Below are 25214 nucleotides of genomic sequence, written 5' to 3' on the forward strand. Positions count from 1 at the left end.
ATCCCTCTGATTTTAGGGCAAGGGTTAGGGCTAAGGTTAGGGTAAAGGGTAAGAACAACTATTTTTTGAAAGTAGTGTTTTACCAGGACCAATTAAGGATGTCAATTTACCTACTTAACCACATACAGACATTACTTGGGTAAATCACATAGTGTGTAAGCAACACTGTATAGGACCAAAAACTGCAGGAATACTGTGTACAAATTACCACACTTGTACTACAGCACCGAAAACTGCAGGAATACTGTGTACAAATTACCACACTTGTACTGCAGTACTGGAAACTGCAGGAATACTGTGTACAAATTACCACACTTGTACTGCAGTACTGGAAACTGCAGGAATACTGTGTACAAATTAACACACTTGTACTGCAGTACTGGAAACTGCAGGAATACTGTGTACAAATTACCACACTTGTACTGCAGTACTGGAAACTGCAGGAATACTGTGTACAAATTACCACACTTGTACTGCAGTACTGGAAACTGCAGGAATACTGCATCCAGTTACCACACTTATACTACAGTACTGGAAACTGCAGAAATACTTAGTTCAAATTAACATACTTGTACTGAAGTACTGGAAACTGCAGGAATACTGCATCCAAATTATCACACTTGTACTACAGTACTGGAAACTGCAGAAATACTTCATCCAAATTACCACACTTGTACTGCAGTACTGGAAACTGCAGGAATACTGTGTACAAATTACCACACTTGTACTGCAGTACTGGAAACTGCAGGAATACTGCATCCAATTACCACACTTGTACTACAGTACTGGAAACTGCAGAAATACTTCATCCAAATTACCACACTTGTAGTGCAGTACTGGAAACTGTAGGAATACTGTGTACAAATTACCACACTTGTACTGCAGTACTGGAAACTGCAGAAATACTTAGTTCAAATTAACACACTTGTACTGCAGTACTGGATACTGCAGGAATACTGCCTCCAAATTACCACACTTGTACTGCAGTACTGGAAACTGCAGGAATACTGCATCCAAATTACCACACTTGTACTACAGTACTGGAAACTGCAGAAATACTTAGTTCAAATTACCACACTTGTACTGCAGTACTGGAAACTGCAGGAATACTGTGTACAAATTACCACACTTGTACTACAGTACTGGAAACTGCAGGAATACTGCCTCCAAATTACTACACTTGTAGCAGTACTGGAAACTGCAGGAATACTGCCTCCAAATTACCACACTTATACTGCAGTACTGGAAACTGCAGGAATACTGCATCCAAATTACCACATTTGTACTACAGTACTGGAAACTGCAGAAATACTTCATCCAAATTACCACACTTGTTCTACAGTACTGGAAACTGCAGAAATACTTCGTCCAAATTACCACACTTTTACTGCAGTTCTGCTGTTGTTCCCTAGAACTGCACTCTGCATTCCTACATATAATACATTGCTGTACTTCCCTAAATTCTTTAAAACTTGAATGCAATCACAATGCAGGTTATTTCTAATCAGCAATGTATTGACATTCAAACATTTAAAAAGGTTAAAAAGCATTAAAGATGTGCCTGGCCATTAAGACACCTGAGTGTCAGCCACACGATATTTCAAATTGAACAGTCACTAGCAAATATAAAAGTATAAGGTAAACAGGAAGACATTGGCAATGTATAAATGTATAAACATTAGCGCTGTCAGTCGATTAAAATATTTAATCGAGATTAATCGCATGATTTTTCATAGTTGATCAGATTTTGAAAATGCTAAAATATGTCTCTATATATACTTCTTTTCCTGTCAAAATGCATTTAGTTCCTACTTAAAAAACAAAACAAAAACAATATGCAAAACTAATGTTTTATTAATATTTTCCAAACAAAGCCTTTCACAGTATAAAGATAGAAATGCACTAAAATACCACCAAGTAACATAAAACATTCCCAAAGTCTAAGTAGGAGGTACTCAGTGGTCCACATAAGTTGCATATTCATTGCAATGCAAATTAAATATCTTAAACCCTCATCCTCCACAGTATTAATCGTCTGACAGGCTGTGGCTCTCCACTTTGCTACAGCAATCGTGAAGTTACATTCACGTGATTTGCTCTGCTTTGAACATCACATGAAAAGCACTGCGTCTTGAGCCCTATTCGGACACTAATTTTACATGGGGATGTAAGGTACTTCCAGCTTCTACCGGGGCTAGTCAGTGATTTTATTGCCGTTCGAATCCAAAATGTTGGTGTTTTTCTCCCACCACCTGCAAGAAAATTACTGGCCGAATTACCTACTGTTTTTTAACAAGCACCAAGGTCGTGTGGTAATTTAATTTCCATCCGAATCCACATCTCTGAGTTTAAAAGCAGGAATAAATCCAAAAGTTGTTTTGGATAACCTTTTTGACCTCTGTCAAGTGCTGTACGGTAACTTTTTGTCAAGATGTATGGTAAAGTGCTTGTGTAGAAATGTTGGAAATTATTCACATTAATAAAGTTACGTCCCCGCTCCACCACACTGAGTGGGATCTCTTTCGTAGAAGAAAAATAGAAAAAGAGAGGTTGCGCTAACCTAACTTTTCCCGAAATTTTCCACATTTTCTTTACAGTACGTGGTATTTGTGTAGCTACACAAACTGCAGCTCTACTGCATTGTTTTGAAATTATACTACACTGAACTGCTATGTTATGCCAGTGTGGAATGCAGATACAATTCACTGAACTATAGTAGTACTACACTGACCTGCAACTGTACTGTAGTGCACTATATCAGTACTGCAGTTAAACGGCATTGTAAGTACAGTACAGTTTGTCATTGTGCAGTACAGCATCATTGTACTACACAAAACTGCACTTTTTTACTACATATATTGCAGTAATACTGCAATCAGACTGCAGTTTTATTGCAGTACATTTTTGTAAGGGATGAGTATTTCAAATTTCCAATTTGCAAACATTTAAAGTGCATGTAATTGTACTGATATAGGAGCACCAAAGTCCCTTTCAAGGCAAGTCAGTCTACTCTGCGGCCATCTTTTGAATGATGGGCAGGCTGGGCAGCTAGTTTCTATGTAAACAAGTGGCATACAAGAACAACTCTGGTCTACTTGAATGGGGAAAGACTGAAATCTCCAAAACGGTTGGTCAAGATTACAATCAACGAACATATTTAAAATCAGCAGTCAAATCGGAGAATGCTGGTATCATAAATGGACCTTTAGCTCAGATCACACTTTAAAAAAATTATATTTTTCAGACTGGTTCAGCTAATGCACATGCACGTTCTCGATTTGGCTGACAGGTGATGTCTGTATCTAAAAGTCGATTGGCTCTTTTCCAAGGCAGGACTTCCTTTTCTGCTTCCATTTCCCGTTCCAATTTTCCCATTCATTTCAATACCAGTGGTCCATCTCGGCTAAACTGTCTCTGGGACCACCCACTACTTCCAGTAAAGTTCTCTCGGGCTGGCCACTGCATGTCTCCAGCCAGTAGGCCACAGTGGCAGGTTGAGGCCCTACAGGCCAAGAGAGGTGATGGTGGTGGTAGTGGTGGGGGGTTTGGGGGTGAGGTTTCGGTGGTGGAGGCCTTGCGTGACCTAACCCTCTCTCTCTCTCTCTCTTTTTATCTCCACTCCTCTCTCTCTCTCTCTGTAGGGCCTCCCAGCCGCTCCTTGACCGCTGTGTACCTGACTACACCACCTTCACCACTGTGAGCGACTGGCTGGATGCCGTCAAGATGAGCCGCTACAGAGACAACTTCCTCAATGCCGGATTTGCTTCTTTTGACCTGGTGGCCCAAATGACCGCAGAGTGAGTGGCTGCTTTACTGGCTAGAATTGGGCTTTTTGTTTTGCTTAGGTTGACCAGTTAAGGAAACTGGGACTGATGGGGGAATGGGATATTTTAGATATTTTTTCCTAAAATTGGGGCGTCTGGCCACTGTAGTTTTGGTGGACTTGAGAAAAACAAGTAAAACAGAACTTAATTTAGAATACAAGAAACAGGGTTAGTGTTTTCATCTCACTATTTTAATTTAATGAAAAACCTTACAATGGTCATTGTCTAAATAGTAAATCCACAATTTGTCAGTGTGTTGAATGTCTAGACAGACGTGAGGAGAGCAGTTAGGATCAAATAAACGAATAAAAAGAATCATAAATTCATCACGCCCATTAAAGGGTAATAAAGGATGGAGGCAGGGGTAATTTGTTTCAATATGCCATCTTGACAGGTGGAGCAGTCAGTGGTTTTTCCCTGGTTTTAATGACTAGTAATTCTCCTAATGGGCTCCATTTATTTTCGTTTTATCCAATGTTGTTGCCTTGATGGGGCCAACAGAGGAAAAAAGAGAGAAAAAACATTTACATTGTGTGAAATCACTTTGCTAATGCCGTGCACTTGTAGAGATGAGAAGGGGCTGACAAGGGGGCCATCACTCTTCAAGAACGTCAGTGTGATTGTACTCACCACCGCTTGTCGGGAGAAAAAAAATAAAACAAAGTAAATGAAAGTGTCTGGGATAAAAAAAAAAAAAAATAGCTGCAAGTGTTCCTATGTAAACTAAAACCCAATGACCCAATGAAGAGATTAGCTTGCATTGACCAATGCAAAAGGGTTCTTTCTTTTTTTTTTTTTTTTTTTACTCTTTAATACATTGCAACAAATTGTCTTAATCTGTATTTTTAGTAAAAATATCTAAACATCCTAAAACAAGCTAAATTTACTTGAGAAGCAAAACTATGCCAGATAATAAAATAATAATACTAATTTGTAACACTTTAAAACAATAACATTGTGTTCATTAGCATTTTATAATTAAATTAATTAGCATTAGTTAATGCATTATGAACTAACAATGAACAGTTGTATTTTTATAAATTAACATTAATCAAGAGAAATATATGCTGTAAATACATATTGTTCATCGTTAGTTCATGGTACCTAATGCATTTAATAATGTTAACAAATACAACCTTATTATAAAGTGTTGCCAAATAATGTTTTTAGAGAATATATTTTGAATTAAGATTGATTTTCTTACTTAAGTGGGATTTTTTTTAATTTTTTTTAATTTTTTTTATTGTTGTAAGTATAGACCTCACTAACTCACTAACTAATACTGTATACTTTTCACTGTATAATAAATGTAATTTACATTTATTTTATTTTTAGGTTTAGATATTTTTACTGAAAAAAAAAACTTTCATTTCATTTATTTTTCAGTCTAAGATCTCTATAATGTCTTTAATATCATTTGTCTTCGTATTATCGTTCTGCAGTCGTGTGATGAAATATTATTATTTGTCTGTAGTTCAGCTAGTAACACTTTCTAAACATTGCATGCAAACTTTAACATCTGGTATCCAAAGGTGCAAAACCTAGTAAATAATTGTCCAAACATTGACCTACCTCCTGTCTGGGAACTGGCTTTGCACCACAAACTTAACTTAGTTCGGTAGCCAAAAGGTGGGGCTGCTCTATTTGCACATTCTAGCGACAATTTGCTAACGGATTTGCTCACCTGGATACATTCCCACAAGAGTTTATTACTTGAATGAAATGAATTCTAAATAAATAAATAAATAAAAAGTATATACAGTATAGTTATTTATTTATTACACATATATATATATATATATATATATATATATATATATATATATATATATATATATATATATGTGTGTGTTTATTTATTTTTTGGTGTATCTGACTCAAATATGTTTATTTGTTGTTGTCTGAACAGCAATAAATAAATAAATAAATATGTAAATAAATACATAAATGTGATTTTTACAAACCTGATCCAAACCACATGAATATGTGGTTTAAATATAAACAAAACTGAATATTTGAAAATGCTTTGTATTTCAAGTTGTTTTTGTGTCCTAAATAATGAAAATGTTTAGAATATGTTTCCATTAAAAAATTTAAAAAATAAATAAAAAAACAGAATTTTTTTTCTCGACTTTGTTCCATTTACAGTTATCGAATGTGTATTCTTTAGACTTTTAGTTCATATGACACGTTGTAGTAAAATACGCATTATGGGTTCCATTGTAATAAGTTGTATTTATAATGAATGAATGAATGAATGATCTAACATAATTGTTAATAGAATTCTTAAGAAACTGGAATTTAAAAAAAATAAACAAAAACCAAGACCAAGTTTTTCGACTTTCAGTTCTGTTAACGGTTATCAAACATGCATTCTTAAGACTTGTTCATGTAACAAGTTATTTTTAAATATATACATTATGGGTTTTGTTTTAATAAGATACTGTATATTTTATAGCAATTAATTAATTAATTAATCTAAAATAATTGTTAATGAAATCGTGAAGGAACTGCAACGGAAAAAATACCAGAACCAAATGATATATATTTTTTTTTTCAACTTTCGGTTCCGTTAGCGGTTCTCGAACGTGCATTCTTCAGACTTTTTCATGTGAGAACACAAGAGACATACTGTGGGTTTTGTTGTAATAATGTCCTGGTTACTTGTGTAACCTTCGTTCCCTGATGGAGGGAACGAGACGTTGTGTCGATGTAGTGACACTAGGGGTCACTCTTGGGAGCCCGAGACACCTCTGGTCTTTGATAAAAGGCCAATGAAAATTGGCGAGTGGTATTTGCAAACCACTCCCCCGGACATACGGGTATAAAAGGAGCTGGTATGCAACCACTCATTCAGGTTTTGTGTTGAGGAGCTGAGACAAGGTCCCGGCCATTTCAGCGGGATGTTCAGCATTGTGGCAGGAGGGACACAACGTCTCATTCCCTCCATCAGGGAATGGAGGTTGCGCAAGTAACCAGGACGTTCCCTATCTGTCACTCACTCGACGTTGTGTCAATGTAGTGACACTAGGGGTCCCTATACGAAATGCCGCAACTGGCTGAACTGTGTTACGTGAACTGGCATTGTGACAGGCAGACCACTGTGTGCCTTGTAGCCAGCGCACCAGGCCGACATGTAACCTCCCCCAACACTGTTATGAGTGTTGAACGGCCCTTTGGGGACAAGTCGACTACCCAAAAGGTAGAGACGAGCTAGCCCAGTCGTGGCCTCTTATCCCTTTTTTTTCTCTCTCCCCAAAGAAAAAGGGGAATTAACCGACTGGGGCCACCAAGTCTAGTCAGGGGGGTGTCCCTCCCAAGGGAAAGACACCATGGAGACCACACCTCACCCGGGGGGGTATTTAAGTGGAAATACATCACATAGTCTTGCCAAGCTTTGTCGGAAGTATGCCATGTGGAGAAGTCCCATGGTAGGTCCTACCCTACAGGGGAGGAGTTACTACAAGCATGGTGACTGGGGCAGAGGGGCCTCTGCCCAAGGAAGATGCAGTTTACCAACAGGGAAAGAATTAACAGAAGATGTATGTTACATGGGGTTACCTACGGGGATCCACCACATGCAGAGCACCTACCCCAGTACAGGGCTTAGTTAGCATGTGTACTGAGCCGGCAGCGAGTTTCTCCGCAAACTCATCTGCCACAGGGCTTGGAGGAAATCAACCAGGGAACACAGTTTGTGAACACTACTGGGAGTCAACAGCACACGTCTTCAGCTCAGGGCAGGTGAAAGGCGTTATGCGCAAGCGATACACCCGGCCAGCTTTCCCAGACTTACCTGCTTGTGCGTGCCACTACACGGGACAAAACCGGTTCCACCCGGAGATTGTAGAACCTTGCAAATGTGTTGGGTGTTGCCCAGCCCGCTGCTCTGCAAATGTCTGTTAGAGAGGCACCACTAGTCAAGGCCCAGGAGGCCGCTACACCCCTGGTAGAATGGGCTCATAGCCCTGCCAGGGGCGGCACGTCCTGGGCGTGATATGCCATAGTTATGGTGTCAATGAGCCAGTGGGCAATCCTCTGTTTGGAGACAGCGCTTCCTTTCCACTGTCCACCAAAGCAGACAAAGAGCTGCTCAGAGGCTCTAAAGCTCTGTGTGCGATCCAAATAGATGTGTAAAGCGCACACCGGACACAGCAATGTTGTGGGAACCTTGGACACATAGCCCGGTCGGGTCTCTTGATCACATAAGAGTAGCCCGGACCGAACTCCAGGCACATTTCGCTGACAGAGAACTCAGGTCTCCTACCCTCTTGATGGAAGTGAGCGCAGTCAGGAGGGCAATCTTCAAGGAGAGTGCCTTAAGCTCAGCTGACTGCAAGGGCTCAAAGGGGGCTCTCCGTAGACCCTGAAGGACTACAGAGAGGTCCCATGAGGGAATGAGGCACGGTCTGAAGGGATTCAACCTCCTGGCGCCTCTCAGGAACCTGATGATCAGGTCGTGCTTCCCTAAGGACTTACCATCCACAGTGTCATGGTGTGCCGCTATAGCGGCTACATACACCTTTCAACCTCTCTTGCAGGAAGGAAAGCACCGATTCGACTGCGCATCTCTGGGGGTCTTCGCATCGGGAAGAACACCACTTAGCGAACAGATGCCACTTAAAGGCATACAGGCACCTCATAGAGGGGGCCCTAGCCTGAGTGATCCTGTCTACCACTGTGGGTGATAGACCGCTTAAGTCTTCCACGTCCCGTCCAGGGGCCAGACATGGAGATTCCAGAGGTCTGGTCACGGGTGCCAGATGGTGCCCCATCCCTGAGAAAGAAGGTCCTTCCTCAGGGGAATTTGCCGGGGGGGGGGCTGTCGCTAGGAGCGTGAGGTCCGAGAACCGCATCTGGATGGGCTAGTAGGGTGCTACCAGGATGACCTGCTCCTCGTCCTCCCTGACCTTGCACAGGGTCTGCGCAAGTAGGCTCACTGGGGGAAACGCATATTTGCGGAGTCCAGGGGGCCAGCTGTGTTCCAGTGCGTCTATACCGAGAGGTGCCTCGGTCAGGGCGTACCAGAGTGGGCAGTGGGAAGATTCTTGGGAGGCGAACTACCTGTGCCTGCCCGAATCGACTCCAAATCAGCTGGACCACCTGAGGGTGGAATCTCCACTCTCCCTTGAGGGTAACCTGCCATGACAGCACATCCACTGCAGTGTTGAGGTTGCCTGGGATGTGAGTGGCTTGCAGCGACTTAAGGTGCTGCTGACTCCAGAGGAGGAGGCGGCGGGCGAGTTGTGACATGCAACGGAAGCGCAGACCGCCTTGACGGTTGACATATGCTACCGTTGCCGTGTTGTCTGTCCGAACTAACACGTGCTTGCCCTGGATCAACGGCCGGAACCTCCGCAGGGCGAGCAGAATTGCCAGCAACTCAAGGCAGTTGATGTGCCAACGCAGCCGCGGGCCCGTCCATAAGCCAGCGGCTGCATGCCCATTTTATACAGCACCCCAGCCCGTTTCGGAGGCGTCTGTCGTAACCACGATGCACCTGGAGACCTGCTCTAGGGGAATGCCTGCCCGTAGAAACATGAGGTCGGTCTAAGGGCTGAAGAGGCAGTGATAGATCAGCGTGATGGCCACGCAATGTGTCCCGTGGCACCATGCCCATCTCGGGACTCGAGTCTAAAGCCAGTGCTGAAGCGGTCTCATATGCATCAACCCGAGCGGAGTGGCCACCGCTGAGGATGCCATATGCCCCAGGAGCCTCTGAAAGAGTTTCAGTGGAACCACTGTTTTCTGTCTGAACGCCTTCAAACAGGTCAACACCGACTGTGCGTGCTCGTTCATGAGGCACGCCATCAACGAGACTGAGTCCAACTCCAAACCGAGAAAAGAGATGCTCTGAACTGGGAGGAGCTTGCTCTTTTCCCAGTTAACCCGAAGCCCTAGTCGGCTGAGGTGCGAGAGGTCCCTGTGTGCACACAACACATCCCGAGAGTGAGCTAGGATTAGCCAATCATTGAGAGAGTTGAGGATGCTAATGCCCACTTCCCTTAGCGGGGCAAGGGCTACCTCTGCGACCTTCGTGAAGACGCGAGGGGAAAAGGACAGACTGAAAGGGAGGACCTTGTACTGATACGCCCGAGCCTCGAATGCAAACTGCAGGAAGGGTCTGTGTCGAGGTAGAATTGAGACGTGGAAGTACGCGTCCTTCAGGTCTACCGCCACGAACCAATCTTGATGCCGGACACTCGCTAGAGTGCGTCTTTGCGTCAGCATCTTGAATGGGAGTCTGTGTAAAGCCTGGTTCAGTACTCGCAGGTCCAAGATTGGGCACAACCCACCGCCTTTTTTCGGTACAACGAAGTAGGGGCTGTAAAACCCCTTCTTCATCTCGGCTGGTGGGACAATCTCGTCGGACGTACCGGTGGGTGGGGCCTCGCGGCGGGGTGGAGCCTGAGGTGCCACACCGTGTCGTGGCCGTTCTGAGTTCAGGGACATCGAAGTACTTACCTGGCTCCTTGTGACCACCCCCGGAACAGCCTGGGACGGGGAGGAAGAGGCCTGTCCTCATGACCCATGCGCTGGAGAGCTCATCACCTTCACGGGCTCTGAATAAGAGGTTGAACTCGCCGTGAGACGAGCCAGCGGACTCATCCGGAAGCCTGATCAGGGCTGACGAGCGTGCTGGGGAATGGGAAGTCTGTGGGGGGATACCTGGCGGAGGTGGTCACATTGAGGTCCCCAAATTACCCCCAGTGCTAACCGCGCTGGCCTCATACCCATGGGTAGAAGGACCGAGGTGGGGAGCCTCTGGGGTGGCTTGCTTTCTTGTGAAGGTAAGCCGCGACCGCATCGTTGCCATGGACATGTTCTCGCAATGAGTACACGACCCATCCACGAATGCTACCTCCGTGTGAGCAATGCCCAGACACGAAAGACAGTGATCGTGGCCGTCAGAGGGCGAGAGATAACGAGCGCAACCAGGAATAACACACAAATGGAAAGGCTTCTTTAAAAAGATGTGTCTTTAAAAAGACATTCCGTGTGTGCCGCTCTTTTAGAGAAATATACTCTTTTAGAGAGATATACTCTTTTATTTCTGCCGAAGCGCCCAGTGGCGTTCTCTGCAGTGCACCAGTGCAGAGGGGGGAGAAGCCGCTGAAATGTGCCGTCAGATCCAGCAGAGGTGAATGAACAGCCGTGGGAATTCAGCTTAGTGAGCATTGACCGTTCGGCTCCGAAGAGAAAATCTGAATGAGTGGTTGCATACCAGCTCCTTTTATACCCGTACGTCCGGGGGAGTGGTATGCAAATACCACTCGCCAATTTTCATTGGCCTTTTATCAAAGACCAGAGGTGTCTCGGGCTCCCAAGAGTGACCCCTAGTGTCACTACATTGACACAATGTCGAGTGAGTGACAGATAGGGAAGTCATGTTTTACATGAATGAATGAATAAATGAATTGATTAATTAATACAAATAAAATTAAATAATGGAATCGTTAAGGAACTGAAATATATATATCAGTATAAAAACGGAACCAATTTTTTTTAACTCTTTTTTTTCCTTTAACAGTTCTCGAACGTGCATTCTTCGGGAATTATTGTTCATTTGACAACTTGTAGTTAAAGCTACACATTATGTGTTTTGCTATAACAAGTCATATTTTATATGAATGAATGGATTAATCTAAAAGAATCGTTAATGGAATCAGTCAGTGTAATCAGAACCAAAATAGTTTAGTTCCTTACGTTTAGTGCCTTCTATTCCTTAGACAGTCATTCTAAAGATCGGGTTTGAAAAACAAATCCAATTTGTTTGCAGTGTGAGCAAAGCCTGTTTTCAAAAAAATAACAGACACAATTAATGTGTTTTTTTTTTTCTTTCTTTCTTTCTTTCTTTTTTCTGCAGAGATCTGCTACGGATAGGCGTGACATTAGCCGGCCACCAAAAGAAGATTCTCAGCAGCATTCAAGACATGAGACTGCAAATGAACCAAACGCTGCCCGTCCAGGTGTGAATTCGGATTGGCTAAAACTATTTTAGTGGACGCCTGATCATCTCTGCTAATCAGATGAAACTGGCTTGCAGTGCCTCGGACAACTTTTTCCTTTCCCTTTTCCTGCATTATTTTACACACAACAGGATTACATACAATTATTTTGTACTTCTTTTTAAGAACGGAGGGAGAAAAGCCTGTATCCCATGCATGCCTTGCGAGGCGTTTGCATGCATGCGTGTGATATTTTCTTTTACGGAGGCTGCGCGGAACTCGCCCCATCTCCATAGCCTGCCATAATGCATTTTTCCCTGAAACTGATTTGGAAGGGAAGAACTCTACCCGGATGGACAGTGCAAATGGAGATACTTCTCTAATAGTGCACATGACTTGAAAAGAAAAGACAAAAAGACTAAGAGTGAATACATACATTCACAACCAACGCGTGTGGACACAGAAATCCCTCCAATGCTGGCAGATGTTTATTGTGTGATCTTGTGCATATTCCCCATCTTCATATTGAAGGTGTTTAACTTAAAGGCACATGCCTCAAACAGACCGCAGTGAGAGGCACACAACAGGGGCGAAAGATTGCAGATGGTGCAGGACCAGAGTTTAAGGAAGCTGCATTTGTCCACCAGGTTGAGACTCACAAAGGACTTCTTAGAAAATACCAGGTGAACTCATGATGCTTTCATAGTTAAAATAATGGATTCTCAGCTGAGTTTCTCACAATTTCAATTGATGTTTTCCTTTTATTATCTACCTTTATTTTTCCACACCCTCTTTTAGTTCCTGTTCCACATTGAGTTGACATTTAGCTTGTTGTCAATCATTATATCAGGATTCTTTAGTGATTAGAAAGAGAAGGACCGGGATAACTTGTACTATAAACAGTGTTAATCGCTGGCCATCTCTGTACTATGCGGATGTGTGTGTGTCAGAATGACTGTGTTGTAGTGTATGTGTATGAAACAGAGAGCGATTATGAGGATTATGCACACACATACTGTACATTAACCTTCTGTTGTGTTTCACGGTTGAAAACTAATACATGAATTGTGACAAGGAGCTGCAGTTTTATTATATATAATTACACGTGGATCAATAATATTCTATGGACAATTAGACTTTTTACGTTAACTTGGATAAACTTGGATAAATTGGAATTTGTACCCTTTTTTATTTTATTTATGTCTAGAGACCATTTGGAATTGAATTCCTATGGATTTATTTCCTTCAATCCAGAGGAAATATAGCCCAGAAAACCCTTATTTTAAAAACAAATATTTAAAATGATCTTATATAAATGTGAACCTGTATATTTTATTTTTCTTCATTCAAGGGGAAATATAGCCCAGAAAACCGAAAACCATTTATATATATATATATATATATATATATATATATATATATATATATATATATATATATATATATATATATATATATATTTTTTTTTTTTTTTTTTTTTTTCTGTGATGTGACAAAGCCCATCATTGGAATATTTGTGCTATTTGTATTTATTTTGTAATTTTTTTTTTTGTTACATGTGGTTTTGTTTCATTTAAAATTTCACAAATCATTCTGATGTTCCCCAGTATGCCTCTTTTTTCATAATTACAATTACATCATGAATACAAAGTGCTGAAGTGAGTTTTTTGTCAGGCTTAGGGCCCTATTTTAAGATCACTAGCATTAAGCGCAGTGCTATGCCATAAGTCATAAGTGCGGCATGGCCATGAAATTTTGGTATTTTCGTGCAAGCATGCGCTAAGTCTAGGTGCATGTAGGTTTTGCGAAATCGCATGGTCAATGCGTAAATGGACTATATTAAGTGCAAATTAATTCTGAGGTTTTCTCCGGTTATTATTCCACTGTCTGCGTCCTTTTATATAGTTCATTCCCTCAAGCACTAGCGATATAAACCAAGACAGTACATTCATAAGTAGTTGATAGTGTAAATGAACTGTATGCAGTGAATTAGAAAAATTGAAAATTATGTTCTTTTGTGCATTAAAATGCATCCTTGATGATTGTCAGGCATATTTCTATGACAGTGACACTCTCCTGTGATTGTCATCAGAATTTAGATGTATGCTCTGTTAAATTACAGAGAATGTCAATATTATTAATCATATTCATCTACTGACACACAAGCCACAGCTAGTATGAACAGTGATTGCATCAGCACACACTTCACTTATATCAGGAAGACTTGCAGACTTGAGTGAAATTCAAGATGACATTTATTTGATGAATATAAAACAGAAAATGTAATGTCTCTCTTTGGCGTAAGCCCCGTCTGGCGGTCCGAAGAAGTTGTACTCGGAACCGTCATATCCTGCCAGAGATAGGAGGCAGGGGCGAGGAGCCTACCCCTGTGCAGGACGGGACTCGACTGGTGGTGGTGGGGTGGTGGAGGTTGCCATGTTAGCACACTGAAACAGCAATGTGATCGAATGTGAGCAGACTTATAAAGCAATGGCTTACGTGTGATTGGCTAGGAGTTACCCAGCTAATGGTGCGATGATGTACAGCTGCTAGTTTCCCGCTACAACTTCTACCGGTCGATTTTGATAAATTAGATTAATTTATTGAAACACAAAAATAAACCATTTTTTTTTTTTTTTTCTAAATTTAAATTACACTTCAAACGAAACAAAAATATAATCAAAATAACAAAGTGGTCAGGAAATCTTAGTTTACCAATTCCAAATATTTTAATCTCTCAACTTCTTCCACTGGCCCATTTTGCAATGACTTAAAAATGACTCTATGACAACAGGTGGAAAAACACATTTAGACTTACAAATTAGACCATACAATTGTATATTTTAACATAATAATAATAATTGAAAAATAAACCATGACCTATAGATAACACAAATCTCATAAATATTTATTATTATTATTATTATTATTATTATTATTATTATTATTAATTTTTTATATATATATATAAGACTCATATAAAACTATGAAAATATAGTGGAACATCAAATTATGTCCCTGACAATCAGAGATTGGACATAAACTTTATTACCACCTGCTGGTGAAATCTCTAAATTGCAAATACAAGAGCTAAGTTTAGACGTGGTTTTCAAACATCTTAGCACAACGACCTATTTCTCAGAAAAATAGTCAATTGTGCTTTGCGGCAATTCATTAACATACAATACACCCACTGTTTGTGCACATACACCCACAATAGTGCAAACACTTCCACTCACTTGCGCTTTGCGCTGGCACGAAAATTGCAATTAGAATTAGCGCTCTCACGAAAATTGGATAAGACGTTGCGTGTAGCGCTGCACTTTGCGTGCTCACGAAAATAGAGCCCTTAAACTCTATTTAGCTACATTATAAGAACTAAAGTAGTTACTTTGAGAAAAAAATAGAAAGCAATGTGATTTTATTTCATTTGTTATTTAAAAAATCATTTTTACAATCAAATTCCCAAAGTGCGCCCTATTTTTCAGTTGCACGAGTTCCATGTAATATAAAATGCTGCAGTTATTTTAGCTACATTTTATGAAAGAAACGTAAGAGTTAGTGATGCTTTTTGTTTAACTTCCCCATATTATATTAACACACAAACTATCTTGTATATGAATCCTATTCCTTAAAGTTCCCCTAAGAGCCGTTTGGGAACTCAGCTTAGTTGCTTTTGTCACATTGAACACATTTGACAGTGTATTCTCTCATAACTTGATCTGAATGTGTGTATGTTTGAATGTGTGAGTTTGTTATTGTTTGAGCAAGGTGCTGTTGACATTGTTTTTATTAAGGCAGTTGTTGGAACAGAACATGATTTTGGTTCAGTACTTTTGTGCCAGTGGTCTCTCTCTCTCTCTCTCTCTCTCTCTCTCTCTCTCTCTGCTGTGTCCTCCAACATCTGATATATATATGTTTTTTTTCTTTATGAGTTACTCTTTTTTTTTATATATAAAAAAAATATCTTCTCATCACATCACAAAATCACTGAAGTGAAACAAATGTCTGCTGTGTGCTGTACTTATATTGAGAGAAGCAAGACACATTTCAAGATTAATATTTTTTTTTTTCTTTTCTTTTTTGAAAGCATTGAGATGTATTTAATGGTGAAGACAAAAACAACGATTAAATAATGCATTCTGGTAGAAATATATATATACAAAAAAAAAGAAAAAAAAACTTTTGCAATTAAATTATTTAAGAAACACCTGTGTTTGCTGTATGAATTCTTGTGTGGAGTTTAATTGGAAACACTTTACCATAAGGTTGTATACGTTACTATATAACACAATAGTTAACAAGAATTTAATAAGAATAATACTTTTACAGTGTTTTTGATCTTTGTAATTCTTAATTTATATATTTGCTAATATATTTTGAATATATACATTTGTACAAGTTAACATTGATTTGTGCATTATGAACAAACAATGAACAATATATTTGTTGTAAATTAACATCAGCCAGGATTAATAAATGCTGTAAACTTATTGTTCATCAATAGTTCATGATGCCTATTGATAAAATAATGTTAACATGTACAACCTTATTGTAAAATGATATTTAATTTTTCAAGTTGTTGTCCTTTCTCTAGATGCGTTGCAGCTTTTAAGGCATGCTGAGGCCACAGATTCCTGCTTTAATGAAAAGCTTGTGGATTTTTAAGAATGTCCTCCATCTATAAACTATTCTGCCCTGTATTTAAGAGAGAAGTATTTGATCTTTACCGGTCAGGACACCTGCCACGCAGATACACTTGCAGCCAAAAGTTTGGAATAATGTACAGATTTTGCTCTTATGGAAAGAAATTGGTAATTTTTTCACCAAAGTGGCATTCAGCTGATCACAATGTATAGTCAGGACATTAATAATGTGAAAAATTACTATTACAATTAAAAAAAATAAATAAAAAATGTGAGAACTTCTTAAACTACTTCAAAGAGTTCTCATAAAAAAATCCTCCACGTGCAGCAATGACAGCTTTACAGATCCTTGACATTCTAGCTGTCAGTTTATCCAGATACTCAGGTGACATTTCACCCCACACTTCCTGTGGCACTTGCCATAGATGTGGCTGTCTTGTCGGGCACTTCTCACGCACCTTACAGTCTAGCTGATCCCTCAAAAGCTCAATGGGGTTAAGATCCATAACACTCTTTTCCAATTATCTGTTGTCCAATGTCTGTGTTTCTTTGCCCACTCTAACCTTTTCTTTTTGTTTTTCTGTTTCAAAAGTGGCTTTTTCTATGCAATTCTTCCCATAAGGCCACAATTTCAAGCATTGTATAGCCTTCATTCCTCAAAACAATGACTGACTGATGAGTTTCTAGAGGAAGATGTTTATTTTTTGCCATTTTTGACCTAATATTGATCTTATGACATGTCAGTCTATTGTTTACTGTGGCAACTCAAAAACAAACACAAAGACAATGTTAAGCTTCATTTAACGAATCAAACAGCTTTCAGCAGTGTTTGATATAATAGCAAGTGATTTTCTAGTACCAACTTAGCAGTTTAGGATGATTACTCAAGGATAAGATGTTGGAGTGATGGCTGATGGAAATGGGGCCTGTCTAGATTTGATCAAAAATGACTTTTTTCAAATAGTGATGGTGCTGTTTTTTACATCAGTAATGTCCTGACTATACTTTGTGATCAGTTGAATGCCACTGTGGTGAATTAAAGTACCAATTTCCTTCCGAAACAGCAAAATCTGTACATTATTCCAAACTTTTGGCTGCCAGTGTATGTTCTGTTAGAGAGTATGTTCATGACTTCATGTGTTTTTTTGTTTTTTTTTTGTTTTTTTTTTTTGTTTTTTTTTTTTGCTTTTTTTTCTCAGACTACTTGCTACATGGACCTTTTTCTCGAAGATTAAACTAAGCCCAATATTAAAGGAATAAAAGACAATTCTGTCAATATTTACTCTCCTTCATGTCGTTCCAAATCAACCTGATCTCACAGAATCGTATCGCAGCAGTTTCTGGTGAAATGAACACAAGAGGCACTACAACAACAATGGCTTTTATTCACTTTCACATAAATCATAAGTAAAACAGCAGATTATCAGTTCTTAAACACTTATTTTTGCCCTGTTCCTCACACAATGCTATCTTATGACATCTAAACACGTTTATTTATTATATACGTAAATAACTACTTTTAGAAACTTTTTCAAGTGTGATCAAGTTGCACGGTAGCTTAACCGATAGAAAGTTGGACTTGCGATGTACAGGACCAGGGTCCTGAAGAGCACGTAAGTCAACACATGAGCTAAAAGTGTCACTGAAGCACCACAAAATGAAACAGTTGCTTATGCAGTTGTGTTTTTCATTTCACATGTATTCACTCCACAATATACTGTAGATATATCAGAAAAGTGTGAATCACACCCAAACCCCTTCTTATTAGGATTTGCTGGCAGAGATGCCATGAACGTACAGTATTTCTCTTGAAGGACAATAAAAGCACACTAGCACACCAAATATGTCTTTATTGTGTCTTATGCTGCTAGAAAGAAAGAACAAATAAGTCTTTATTAGTGCATACCATCTACTCATTTTCCAATTGCTCACATTTTTATTATTCAACAGTGTATTAATGTCTAATAGTATTAAATGATATTAAGTTAGTAATTTAAATTAATACTAAAGCTTTTTACATTTTTACAATTTCAAATCATATTACAAGCCTGAATGTTCTTGTTGTGGACCTATATAAAGTTACTTTCACATCGATATATTATCTATTTTAATATATTCATCACATTCAGATTGTTTTCGTGCTGTGTGAATGTATTATAATTACTCATGATGTCATAGTGATTATTCGTGTTGTGTAAATGTGTTTTGATTGATCATATATTTTGTTTTACGTCCTCTTGTGCTGTGTTATAACTGTGTTTAAATTCTAATAATTTATCATAATTTTCATAAACATCTTCAGCAGAGAAGTAAATCTCACTGACTCACGCTCTCTCGCACTCGATTGGTGTTCGCTTCATTCATGTGAACGCACTCGTGAACTAATCATAGCCTCAGGATCAAACCCTGAATTGATAGAGAAGCCTGATTGGATTTGGTGAGTTTTGTCAAGTTAAAACCATTCCTGGAATCCAGAATTTGTTCAGCTTCTTTTTTTTTTTTTTTTGTGATACATGGCACTGCTCACGTATAGTTTACGTAAAGGCTAAAGAATATGATGATTTAATTTCCCTAGCTAAATTGCCCAGCCCTAATTGCTATGCAATTTAAAAGAAATATATCAAATGTAAATCTAGTAAATTCAGTTTACAATGTGATGTCTTTGCATAAATAAATAAATCCAGAACAACAACAACAACTAGTTTATCAGAAACATACAGTTGGGTTCAGTATGGTGGCATTTTCTTCTAAAATTCCTCTAATTCACCACCTGCTTCACACTTTCTCTCCCTCACTGTCCATATAAAGGAGTTGTGCTGTTGTAAGCTTCCTTCAGGACTTCAGTGGATATGCTCAGAGCTCCTTTAAAGAAGGATTACTTATTTGTTCCCTGCACTGAATGGCATGAGAGCGAGAAAGAGAGAGAGAGGGTACAAAAGCAATCTCACCACACCAACCAAACCAAACTCAAGTCTGTAAACGTTCCTCAGGCCATACTTGATAATAGATTCGGTTAAGCAAGCCCGGACAGATATTCAGGGGCTGGAATGTGATGACACAGTGCCTGTATTGTGTGCTATCTCTTGATTTGCAATGGTAACCAGCCGCTGTCAGTGGCTGCAGTGAAATGCGTGACATTACAGTGGCTGGCACTCAGACAAGTGCTGTTGTCAGATTGGAAAGGGAAACAGAGGTGCCTCCAGATGGGATAACTGTACATCCTATATGGCAAAATGTTTTGACAGTGGAAGTGATAGGCACTTTTGAATGAGAGACAGATTTTTGCTCACAAATCAGTATTGCCTTGCATTTTATTGCAGATTAAATGCACATATCGAAATGTAATCTGCTAGCCAATGAACTTGTGTACTTTCTCTTAGTGTAACATTTAAATTGCCTCAGTTGTTTGCAGATAAACTGGTTTCACTGCAGCTCACTAAGAGAGATTTCTCTCTGAAACCCCCCTCCTTCCCAGCACCACAGTCTAGATCTATATCTCATACTACTATTACATCTTGTCATGAGACCCACTGGTTTAACAAACAATGAACACAAACGTGGAACACAAAATAAATTTAGCAGAATAACATGTGCACTAGGCCTGTCGCGATTATAAACAAAAACGTCTGATCGAGGTTATTTGATCTAATATATTATAATATTATTATAATATTATATTATAATATAATATAATATATATATAATATAATGTATTATATTATATTATATTATATTATATTATATTATAATATTATTATATAATATTAGCCCCAGTTCCAGCTGAAGAAAAGCAGTCCCAAAGCATGATGCTGCCACCACCATGCTTCACTGTGGGTATGGTGTTCTTTTGCTGATGTGCTGTGTTGTTTTACGTAGGTTACAATTTTTACATTAAAGGTGCAAAAAGTCTGTTTTTACATCACAAAAACCTGCTGTTTTAACAGGAGTGTGTAGACTTTTTATATACACTGTATATGCAAGACAATACATGTAATTTTATGGTAAAATATAGTAAACATGTTTTTAAAAGTAAAAAAAGTATTATGTACCTCACAGTTAACAGTGAAAATGTATTGAATAATAAATAATATACAATGATAGTACATAAACAAAATTATCTCTATTAATTTAAATTAATAAAAAAATACATAATTATTTATTTTATTGTTTAAAACGAATACACGTGCTTTTACTGTAAATTATTGTTTAAATTACATTTAAAAAACCTGAAAAGGTCTCCGTTCCCAGAAGTCCTGATGTGACCCATCACTTTAGATTGTATTTTATTGAAAAAGTTATATTTCTCCTTATATATATATGTATATCAGTTTGTTTTATGTTACTTGATATGTTGTTTAGTTAATATTTACTGCATTATTTAATGTTAGTTTGTCACCCTGACGGTGTTTTGTGTTTGAGTGAGTGACAGTGTGTCTTATTTATTGGCCATTGCTCCTAGAAGGACTTCACTTTATGAACAGTAAATAATCATTTAGCCTTTTAGTTTTACCACCTAAATTTTTATGGTGGTTAACAGTGCAATGCACTGAGTACCCTATTGCTTAAAATGCTTTAAAGGTGTATACCATGAATAGGTAAGTATCATAGTGTATTATAAGTGTTTACAAATATTTATGAGAATATATAACTCAGTACAGTATTAAAGGAATATTCCGAGTTCAAGTGAAGCTCAGTTGGCAGCATTTGTGGCATAATGTTGATTACCATAAAATTAATTTAGACTCATTCCTCCTTTTCATTAAAAAAAGCAAAAATCGAGGTTACAGTTAGGCACTTACACTGGAAGTGAATGTGGCCAATTTTTTAATGTTAAAAATATAGCCACAAGACATAAACAATATCCATGTAAACATGAACAATAAATGGCAATTTAGAACTTCGTTACCATGATGATGTAATGTCAACAAACCTTAAAACGACTGTAAAAATGACAATTGAAATAACTTCACAGCTCAAATAATACACAATACAGATGTTTCAACAGAATATTTAATGCAATTGCTTTTATAAAATTATAAGCTTCACATTTCTGCCTTTAAACCCTCCAAATAATGGCCCCATTCACTTTCATTTTTCCCATTCACTTCCATTGTAAGTGCCTCACTGAAACCTCGATTTATGCTTCTTTTTTTTTTAGAGAAAAGGAGGGATGAGTCATAATTATTTTTGTGGTTATCAACATTATGCCGGAATATTCCTTTAAGTGCATTATGAAAGCGTTCTAATACAATAAACACATTATGCACTATTTTACCAGGCCTTATAGAAAATAACAACTACTTTTTTCAACTGAGCTTTACACTGTGCCCTTTGATGAATATTATGGACTTTGTTTGGTTAAAGAAATGATCAGTACAGCCTCAGGCAAAGGCTTTCTATCCGTTCTTTTCTCTTTTTCCCTTTAGACTCGCCTTCTTCTCCACCCACTCCCTCTCTCCCCCTCACCCTGTTTCCATCCTTACCCATCTACACTCTAATCCCTTTGTTCTTTTTCTCGCTCTGTGCAGAGGTTCGGCTAATTGGTCACGTCTGTGCCACAACTCGGGGACCTGACATAATTGTTGGACAAATAGTGTGCCGTTTAGCATCAGGCCTGAGCAACATGCAGACAGCAACTGACTTGAAACGCTAATTACAGGACCAGCACCACATTGTTTAATTGGAAGAGGGTTCCCACAAGAATGGGGGTGTTTGTGTGTGTAGAGAAGGATTTGACAGCAGATTTAAGATTGCAGTTGAAACCAACGCCAAGACTGCAGAGACAATACGTGCCACACAAGCATAATTTTTCAATGTGTTTAAGGGGTCATTATGCAGTACATTTTCATGTCCTCATGATATATGTCTTTATATATATTAAAAATATACATTAAACTATTTTTAAAAATCACTGGGGTTTGTTTCAGGAAGGGCATCCGGCGTAAAACCTGTGCCAAGTCAAATATGCGGATCACGGATGATCCGCTGTGGTGACCCCTAATGGGAACAGCCAAAAGAAGAAGAAGTAGAAGAAGAAGAAGCTATTTTTAAATATGGAATTCCTATTAGTTCACAATTAAATTAATAAAGGGGTGAATTAAATTACTTTGGTTTAAGCAAATATTGCTAATTTTTTGCTACCTGGAGACAATTTATTAAAGAGCCCATTTACAGGTTCATAATTTTATTTTTGGGGGTCTACTAGAATAGGTTTACATGCTTTAATGTTCAAAAAATACATTCTTTTTCTCATACTGTACATTGCTGCAGCACCTCTTTTCACTCTCTGTCTGAAACGCTCTGTTTTAGCTCCTGTCTCTTTAAAGCCCCCCTTTCCGAAAAACTCAGACCGCTCTGATTGGTCAGCTGGCCCAGTCTGTTGTGATTGGTCAACCGCATAAAGCGTGTGTTGGAAATGTACGTCAGTGTGTTGGCAAACCTGGAACGCTAATTCACCATTGGTTTCCTCTTAAATTTCTAGTGGGTTTAAATAATGGCCTTGTTTTTTTTTAGAAAGCATGTTGCTTCAAAATTCATGTTTCACGCACACAAAATAAATAAATAAATAAATAAACATTGAAACCAAGTTACGTAATCACCTTGTTCTTTACTTCCGCTACTTTTTGACATCACATGGGGGCTCATTATTGCATGACCGCCTCCACAGCAAGACACCAAGACTTACTTTAACATCACTGCACCCCTGACCCGCCCACTGGCGCTCAGTCGGAAAGGTGAAGAGGATCGGGCAGGTTAGAGAGGACTACCATTCCTGCACATCAAAGGGGGACTTACACATGACACCTTCTTGTGCTCATCTGGACTATTTTTGTATTATTTTATTATATACTGTAAACATGCACTATAAAGATATTGAATATATTAAAGATATATTTCTAACCATTGTCATGGGTCTTGCGCCACTTTTTAAAGATGCTGTGTCAAATTATATCTCTTAAAAAGAGAACCCCATTCTGTTTCACTGCCTCTTGCTGGTTTAAGTTTGAACGTGTCCTGGATGCATTTTTGCAGCCATCTGTGCTATTTTTTTATTTTTGGTCTATGTAAACATGCCCTATATGGATGTCTTTGACCGTTTCGATGTGTTTCCAGCAATGTGCGCATTGTTTTAAGAGTGGAACAAATTCACAATTCTTTTAGAGTGTTCCATTCCACTGCTGCTGCTGGCTGTGAGAACCACATCTCGTCCTGTGTGTAAACAGACTAGGAAAGTGTAAGATGTTGTGGCTGTGCAGACCAGCATGTCTGCTTTTGCCTCTGTTGAAGCACCAAAACTCTAGGAAAGAGTGGCTGAAGTTTAAGAGTTCCTGATCAGGATTATGTGTGTGTGGCACGCTTCACAGTGGATTATACGTGTTTGGTTCTTTTCAGTCTGTATTATTTGTTTTTGGCTCATATCAGCCTGGATTGCATGTGAACGAGCTTTGCAAAGAAACTGTGATTGAAAGATAAAGCAGTTAAAAACACTATTGGACCAGACCGCAAAACCGTAAGTAACCAGTTTAATTCAATAATGTTTCATCATGTCATGACAGTTTAATATTAATAGTAGGGATGTGCCCGAAGTCGAATACACTATTTGGAAAGTTACGAATAATGACTTCAATAACGGTAATGACGGATTCATCTAAATATTAGTTTGACTGATAATCCAAGAAACACAAGCATAAAACGACATTGAAAAATGAACATATTATAAATTACAACAAATGTATGAATCTGTGCAGCCAATATTTCTAAAGTGTAAACCTTATAAATGAAAATGCGCATGGTGTAATTTCAGATCGGATGGCTGCGGTCTCGACTCCGTTTATAGTCTCTGCTAATTGCGTGCGTCTTTAGCTTGTCAAGTGTAATATTAACTAAGATACAACATCATGTACACTTTCCACTTCTTGTAATGTCTATGTTAATGTATCACACGATTCACACGTGATTCTTTTAGCCTAAACCTGAGCACGATGTTAAATTCCATTAATTTCTCGGAGCTTGTCTAGCCGTCTCTTAAAGTTGACCACATTTAAATCAGCAATTAAGGTAATTATCTGGTTAAGACTTCATTCCGAAAAAAAGTTAAAATGCTCCATAAAGGTTTAAATGCTCCATAGAGAATTCATCTATTAGGATTATTCCTCCTTATGTAAAATGAAGAAACTGAAACATACTCCATCTTTTTTCTTCTTGTTAGAATTTATTATGAACTAAATAATGGTGTCCTATTGTAAAAAAAATTCCTAATAGATTTACGGGACTTTCACCTGTTTGTAGGCTGTATTGATTTTGTTTTAATTTCTTTTAATGTTTGAATTTGTATTTATTATTCACTGCAAAATGTGTGCTTGACACTTCTTGCCTCCAGAATGTTATTGTTATACATGCACAGATGAACGAAAATTATGTTTCATGCAGATATTAATATCTGAAATACCAGGAGAAACCACAACATATTCCACAGTTAATGTAGCCTACACATTCAGCTTCATCTGGTTAGAAAAAAATAAAATAAATAAATTATCATTTAATTAAATAATAATTGTAAAATAATAATAATATTATTATTATTATTATTATTATTATTATTATTAGTCCATGAAAAGGCATACACAAGGCATATTTTATTAATAGAAACTATAAACGTAAGCGTAACATTTAAAAATGGACGTTTCATTTAGTTTTAACGCACTTCCGGTTTAAGCCCCGCCCACACCTGGTTCTATCCGAATACAGAGACAGATACAGATAATTTTGTCATATGAACAGATACAGATACAAAT

The 25214-nt window shown here is 38.5% G+C and overlaps 1 protein-coding gene across 6 annotated transcripts in view; it reads left to right on the forward strand.

The window, feature by feature from the left end:
• The window catches only part of LOC127438675 (ephrin type-B receptor 3-like), a 73817-nt gene extending 60645 nt beyond the window's left edge, over positions 1–13172 (forward strand). For 4 of the 6 annotated variants that reach the window (XM_051694416.1, XM_051694418.1, XM_051694417.1 and 1 more), the window contains exons 15-16: positions 3642–3797; positions 11692–13172. In XM_051694416.1, coding sequence (XP_051550376.1) covers positions 3642–3797; positions 11692–11800 — 265 coding nt within the window. In that variant the 3' untranslated portion in view covers positions 11801–13172. The remainder of the gene's footprint in view (positions 1–3641; positions 3798–11691) is intronic. The other 2 variants (XM_051694420.1, XM_051694421.1) reach the window with 1 other exon arrangement.
• The last annotated feature ends 12042 nt before the right edge of the window (positions 13173–25214 follow it).

This window comes from Myxocyprinus asiaticus, chromosome 50 (genome assembly GCF_019703515.2).
Source record: "Myxocyprinus asiaticus isolate MX2 ecotype Aquarium Trade chromosome 50, UBuf_Myxa_2, whole genome shotgun sequence".
Taxonomy (NCBI): Eukaryota; Metazoa; Chordata; class Actinopteri; order Cypriniformes; family Catostomidae; genus Myxocyprinus; species Myxocyprinus asiaticus.